The 7,001-nt window shown below is 31.0% G+C and overlaps 1 protein-coding gene across 1 annotated transcript; it reads right to left on the bottom strand.

The window, feature by feature from the left end:
• Positions 1 to 4,319: 4,319 nt before the first annotated feature.
• On the bottom strand, positions 4,320 to 6,788 carry LOC110641251 (transcription factor CSA). Its single transcript, XM_021792912.2, has 3 exons — positions 5,846 to 6,788; positions 5,166 to 5,597; positions 4,320 to 5,030 (listed from the first exon to the last, which is right to left on the bottom strand). Exons 1-3 carry the CDS (start codon positions 6,309 to 6,311, stop codon positions 4,777 to 4,779), a joined length of 1,152 nt encoding a protein of 383 aa, XP_021648604.2. The 5' UTR covers positions 6,312 to 6,788; the 3' UTR covers positions 4,320 to 4,776.
• Positions 6,789 to 7,001: the final 213 nt, after the last annotated feature.

Below are 7,001 nucleotides of genomic sequence, written 5' to 3'. Positions count from 1 at the left end.
TTGCTATTCTCAGCCCAACCACATTCCACACTCAATGATTTCCTGTTATTGCACGTGGCGCAGGTCATGAACCCTACGACCTTCACCATCACAGCCATGGCCTCCACCATTGAACAAGAATTCCTCACTCAGTAGCACTAGACTCAATCACTTTCCGCAATCCCACCACTTATGGGATGCCATCAGCAGGAAGCTGCGTTCTAGCACAAGAAGATGGATGTCACCAGCATCAATATCGACCTCAACGAGGAGTTTTCTCACTTTATTTTTTGTAAGAAGATTCTTGTAGTTGTTCGATTCGATGAAATGCGTGGGTGTGGCCATCGATGGAGTAGAGAAATTTAGACAGATTGCACATGCATAAATCACGCTTTGAAGTGAATATCGAGGGCGAAACTTACCTAAATTTAAATTATTATCAATTCAGATATAAATATATAAATTTTATTTATTTTATATATTATTTTATTATATATTAAATTTTAAGTTTATGATAAATTAAATTTAAATAAGAATTTTTAAAATACTTAATTATAAAATTAAAATTTTAATGAGAGTGAGATAAGAAAAAGGTATATTTCTTTTTTTTTATTGGATACACAGCCAAAGTAGTTATTTATTGTATTTCATTACATTTATACTTATATTGATTATTGGTGCAATAATAACATTTCCTTTTTTTTAGAAAATAAAATAAATAGCATTGAGGGCCAGTTTTGTAGAAAGGAAAGCACTATAATAATTGTTAGAGTTAGCATCAAAAAAATTTTACAGCGACATTAATTTTGTTATTGTAAAATTAACATATGGTAACAATATAAATAATTATTGTTAATGATACCCATTAATTTTTTTTTTCTTCCAACAAAATAAGTTTTTTTTTCTATTATATATATATATATCATCTAGCTATTTGTTTGGGTTGTTTGGGCTAAGGTTGATGATGAACTTTAGATAGAGATAAAAATAGAGAGAAAGAGAGGACGAAGGGTAAGAGATGAGTAAATTTAATAAATTTGATTATGTTGTAGGGATAATATTGTCTTTTTGGTAAAAAATTAATGATAAAATTTGTATTGGAGGGATGATTCCTTGACATAATAAATATATAAGGATTAACTCATTTTAATTTAAAAAATAAATGAAATTGTAATTCGCCTTTTAATTAAATTAATAATTTGAAAGAAGAAGGATGATGTAGTAAGAATCAAATTAAGAAGAAGTGCATGCATGGCAGTGCAAGGATCGGATTCCCTCACGGGTGGAACTGGATAGGTCCCATAATCCAATGAAAGAAAAATCAGCAACTTCACCGCCCTAAATAACCAACCCAAAGGTGACGGATTTTTGTTTAGGAGATTATTTATTCTCTCAACATTACTCATTAGGGCACATTTCCTGAGATATGCCATCTCAAAATCATGGTTTTTCTTTTTATTTTATTGCTGGACACCCTAATTAAATAAACTAATTCTATTTTTTATCATTAGATTTTTTTTAATTAAAAAATAATCTCGTTTATTAATTGCTCTTTTAGATTCTATTTTTCTGGTTATATATATAAATAACATTCTTGAAAAGTTGTAATTAATTTATTTTGACCAGGAAACAATTCAGTCATGCTGAGTAAGGAATCCAGTGGAGTTTGAATTTAGAAAATAATTTCAACTAGTAATTCTTTTTGTTTATTTTCATCTGTGATTTTTTAAAAAGTATTTTTATTTAAAATTATTTATTATTTTAAAAAATTAAAATATTATTTTTTTTTAATTTTACCCTTATATAGATTTACCCTTATATAGACTAAACATAATAATTATAATTTCCTAAATTTTATTTTATAATTTTTTTTAATTAGATGAGATAAAAGATAATTTAAGTAAATTAAGAAATATTTTATTACAATTTAAATAAATTTATTATTTATTTAATTATCATGAAAAACCTAAAACGGCAAATAAAAGTGAACCAAATGAGTAATAATTAACGGAAGAAAGCTAAATCTTAAGTTTGATGGTACCATTTGGCTTGGGAAAAAAGATGGAAAATAGGAAAAGAAAAAAAAAATAGAAAGAGAAAAGTGAATTTTCATGAGTGTTGAAAAAGTGAATGAGTACACAGTTTGGTTGATTAGATATGGAGGAGAATCCTCCTTACAGACAGTCATCTTTTGTCCTTGAAAGTTACCTCCCATTATCATTAAAGAAGAAAGAAAAGAAGCAGTCCTTCAAATTCCAATTTCTGTATTACAGATTTCCCAAATCCCTCGTTCAGGCACTTCCCATTATGTGTTATTTGCAATGGCTTTTCTCTTTTTTAATTTATACAATTGAAAACCTGCAAAGCCCAGTATAGCATCATATTGAAACAAGCCCTAATATTATGTGGCAGATGATTATAATTGTCATTGTTTGTCATTTACATGTCCATGGGCTATGTTCCTTTGGGTTTACAAGACAGCCCGTTTTGATTGAACCCAAATCAAAATTAAAGGTTAAAGCTCATTCTTCCTAAAATTAAAAGGCTGAATTTGGGTTTTGACCAACTTTAAATAATAATTTTAAATTAAATTTTTTCAATGATATTTAATAAAGTATTTGGAAAAAAAAAAAAATCAACCTTAACATTGAAGAAACTATTAAATAAAACAAATGATGTCTTTGATTACGAATCATGTTAAAATTGTTTATGCATTGTTGATTGACCAAAGCAATGAGCAACTTTGAGAAATCCTTTGTAAAAGAAAAACAACTTTGAAAAACATTCTGAGCTTGACATTTATGTCCAAGTTCAAACTTAGTCAAAGCAAATTAAACTTTAACACAGCAAAATTGCTATAGTTTTGTGATGGGTATGTCGCTTCCTTGTCCCTTATGTATGTATGTGCACATTTTATTATTAAAAAAATAAACTTCAATTTCCAATTATAGAGCGTGGTGTCTTTCATTTCCAGCTTTGCTAAAGAGTGGACAAGCACTTACAGGATCTCACATCGAATGGGGTGTATTGCTTCCCTGTTCTTTGTGTTACGTGTGTTTCATTATTAGAAAAAAATGAAGATTAAGTTCTATTTTCAAATAATTTTAATGATACGTAAGAGCATTATTTATACAATGCTCTTAGAAAAATAATTTTTATTATTATTAATTAAACTAATTATATTGAAAAATCTCCCTCCAATTATTAATGATTCGAATACATATACATCATGTTAGTATGTTATCGTAAAATATTATCATAAACAAATGATGGAAACTGTGATTATATTTCACATTTGGCAAAGAAGCTAAAGAAGGAAAAGCTGAATTCAATCATAGACTTACAGACACCACAAAAGATATAGAATTTGGCAAGCCTGGAATCATAAATTGGAGCATCAGTTGGTGCACGATTCTTGGGTTTTTAAATTGAAAAGAAAAATCGTATTAAAATCAATAAAAATTATATTAAATTAAAATTATTTTAATATTTTGATTTGACTCTATTTTTTTATTAAAAAATAAACTGAAACCATATTAAATTAAAACCAAGCTAAAAATTAAATTTATAAATATATTTTTTTATAATTTCATATATATATATATATAAACTAAATATAACTTATATTCATTTCTCTATATTTTTTTATAATTTTAATTATATATACATTAAATTACCTATTATTTTATAATTATAAATGTATTGTTATACTATTTATATACTTAATTTCTAATTATATTTATATTTTATTGTTAAATATTATATAATTAATAAATAGTTAAAATATATATTATATGATATATTTATATTATTTTATTATATAATATACTTTATTTAAAAATGTATATACACCTAAGCATTAAATATTATGTAATTTAAAAATAATTAAAATATATATTATGTAATACATAATATATTAATAATTAAATTTAAAACTTAAATATTAAAAAAAATATAATTTTTTATGAAAATAATTTCATAAAAAATTTTTAACAATAAAGAATTAAATTAAAATCATACTAAATTAAATTAAAATCAAAAAATAAAAAAATATATTAAATTAAAACCAAAACATCAAAAATTTAAATTAAAATTATATTAAAATTTTAATTTCATTTTAATTTCTAAATATATCCCAAATCAAACCAGTATCACACATCCCATCACAAGCAGGACTGTATTGCAAAGGAAAGGGTATGAGAATAAAACACAATCGCCGAGGGATATTTCATATTTTTGCAAGTGCGTGTAAAACATGAGATGGGGAGTGATGATGACTTAAAGTAGAGAGAAAACCAATCAAACAAGACATGCACACAACACAGTTCTGCACAGCCAAATTGAAAAGTCATGAAAGATGGGCGGCAGGTTCATTCACGTTTCAGTCAGTACTCACTGGTCATAAGAGATTCAAGAAAAATGACACATCAAATGTTGGCTTTGGCTTTTGCCTCTCTTGCTCGTACAAAATGCCATGAACATCATAGAGAAGGACTTAGCCCTGATGTTTTTTTGCTACAGAAGTCCAAAACTAAGAGGGTTTTCTTTTTCTTCTTTTTTTAAAGGATTATTTTTTAAACAAACAGGGTAGCTGCTGCTGCTACTACAGCTTCCCCTCCTATTTACCTATTTTTACTCTTGTTCTCTTTTACTACATATGGAACTAACTGTATATGAGACACTGTAGTCTGTAGCAAATGAGGCTGAGACCTGAGATCCACTTCTCTTCTTTTTCTTTTTTTCCTCTTTGTTATGATCACCTGGTTTTCTCTAATTTTATACCAAAATGAACACATCTTATGTAGCTCCTACCCCGAGGAAGTCAATAAAGGTCATATTGATTTTCCCATTCCCATTTTCATTGTCACCGATCACGGCTGTGCCAACTGACTCAGTTGCAGACACATCCGAGTTTGAATCTGACTGACCAGGCTGGTCCTGCCCCATAACCACTCCCATAGACCCAGTTTGATAGAATCCTTTGCCCCTACTGAAATAGAACTTGTCAAAATCCAAATTTCCCATTGTCACTTCCTTCTCAGCAAATGAACCTGAAAACCCATAAATCCATCAACAAGAGGCAGGAAAAAAAAAGGTTATAATAAACCCACTAAAGAAAACCACATAAACTGACAAATAATATAGATTTTGGGGAGGAAGAGGAGGGGATGGGGGTATAAACCTACCCATGGGAGCTCCTTGGGGACTGAACCTAGTGAGAAGGTTAGGAGGTGCTTTGGTAGAAGGACTAAGGGAGAGATCAGTGCATGTTGAGGCAGATTCATCAATGGTGCTAGATATGGTTGTTGAATCACTGCAAGCATTGTTTTGCAAATTAACATCAAGTCCCTTGATGGGTGGGGCGATTTGTGAGGAAGAAGAGGGCTTCCTCCTCCTGTAAATGCTGGATTGTTCTCTATGTCTCCTAGCCATGATCACATGCCAATGGTTCTTCACAGCATTATCAGTCCTGCCAGGGAAAAGCCGAGCAATCATAGCCCATTTGTTACCATACAATCTATGAGCAGCGAAGAGTCTCTCCTCTTCTTCCTCAGTGAAAGACCTCCTGTTTATTCTTGGATCCAGCTGATTAAACCACCTTAATCTACAGCTCTTCCCTGAGAAATTAAAATATGCTTAACTTCAACAGACAAAATGCTTAAAAAAATCTTAAAGATTGGATATTTTTCAGTAATAGTCTCCATGGAAATTTTTTTGAAAATAACCAATCAAGAAAAGAATAAAAAGGTACACCCTTTTTCCCTTCCCTGATGGTGATCAATGCAAAAATGTACTACTTTTTTTTTTAACATCTTTGGCTCACAATAGTTCTTATCCACTTTTCATGACAGAGTTTTGGGGTTACCTGATCTTCCTTCAAGATTCTCAGCAATCAAATTCCAGTTTTGAGGACCGTATTGGGCAACAAGCTCTTTGAGTTTGGCATCTTCAGCAGGTCTCCAATGGCCTCGGGCACAAAGCTTTGTGTGACCATTTTTACCAGGAGCAGAGCTCTTAGGCTCCTCTTCTTCAACTAAATTCAAAGACAGATCTTTCTTTTGAATTCCGAAAATCCCATCACTCCCATCATGAGGCCTCTTAGTTCCCCTGTTTTCTACCTGTTGAATACTCCATGGCTTTCCGTTTTGGTCCATTGAATGGCTCAAAAACTGAAACCCCGTTTGAGGATTTTTGGTTTCCGTCTCTCTAGACTTACCCATTACCCCAAATCTAGCGAGATACAGTTGAGAAGCGGCAGGTGGAGGCAGAAAATTCATGTTTTGACACCCACTGAAACTATTATTGTCACTCCTTAGGTGTTGTACACTCATTTTGAACAAAAGAAACCAGATATAAAACCAGACAGGAAGATGAAATAAAACAGAAGTTGAAAACCCCAAAGCTGTCTCCTTTCTATATAATGCCTCAGAAGCAGAGTGAAAGACAGATTTTTGAGATGCAACAAAGGGAAGAAAAAAAACAAAGAAGTGAAGAAGAGTGATCAGAGAAGAAAGAGGGTGAATTGCATTTTTACTCTCACCATTAGAAAAAGGTAAATTTGTTTGGCAAGAGAGAAAAGAAGAGAAAACAGGAGAGTTGCTCAGTTTTAATGAGGCAGAGAAGAGAAGAAAAGAAACAATTAAAAGCAGGAAGGAAAGAAGCCTGTATAAAACAGAAACAGAATGGGGATTGAAAGTGTTTGTTGAATGAGAAAAAAGAAGAGAAGAAGCCACACGATTGCCTCTTTACTCCAGCTCTTTATACATAAATTTGCGAGGACAGGGAGGGGCTGGGGGTGCTTATTTTGAGACTGATCTCTGAAAAAATAAATAAATAAATAAATAAATTATTATAGTATATAAAGTTGTAAGGGGGTCTGAAATGTTGCATGCAAGTCGAGAGCCACTCGTGTGGGTGGGTGGGTGTGTCCCTCAAAAACATATGCTTTGGACTCGGAATTGGTGCATGGCTTTGTTTTCTCTCTCTTTCTTTTGGCCTTTCTCGGGCTTTGGAGAAAACCA

This window comes from Hevea brasiliensis, chromosome 3 (genome assembly GCF_030052815.1).
Source record: "Hevea brasiliensis isolate MT/VB/25A 57/8 chromosome 3, ASM3005281v1, whole genome shotgun sequence".
NCBI lineage: Eukaryota > Viridiplantae > Streptophyta > Magnoliopsida > Malpighiales > Euphorbiaceae > Hevea > Hevea brasiliensis.
Note: the sequence above shows the minus strand (reverse complement) of the source record. Positions and strands in the feature narration are given on the sequence as shown.

Coding starts and splice junctions, on each gene's coding strand:
- LOC110641251 (XM_021792912.2), bottom strand. CDS start 6,311: ATGAGTGTACAACACCTAAGGAGTGACAATAATAGTTTCAGTGGGTGT. Junction 5,598..5,845: donor GAATCTTGAAGGAAGATCAG/GTAACCCCAAAA, acceptor TTAATTTCTCAG/GGAAGAGCTGTAGATTAAGG. Junction 5,031..5,165: donor TCCCCAAGGAGCTCCCATGG/GTAGGTTTATAC, acceptor ATGGGTTTTCAG/GTTCATTTGCTGAGAAGGAA.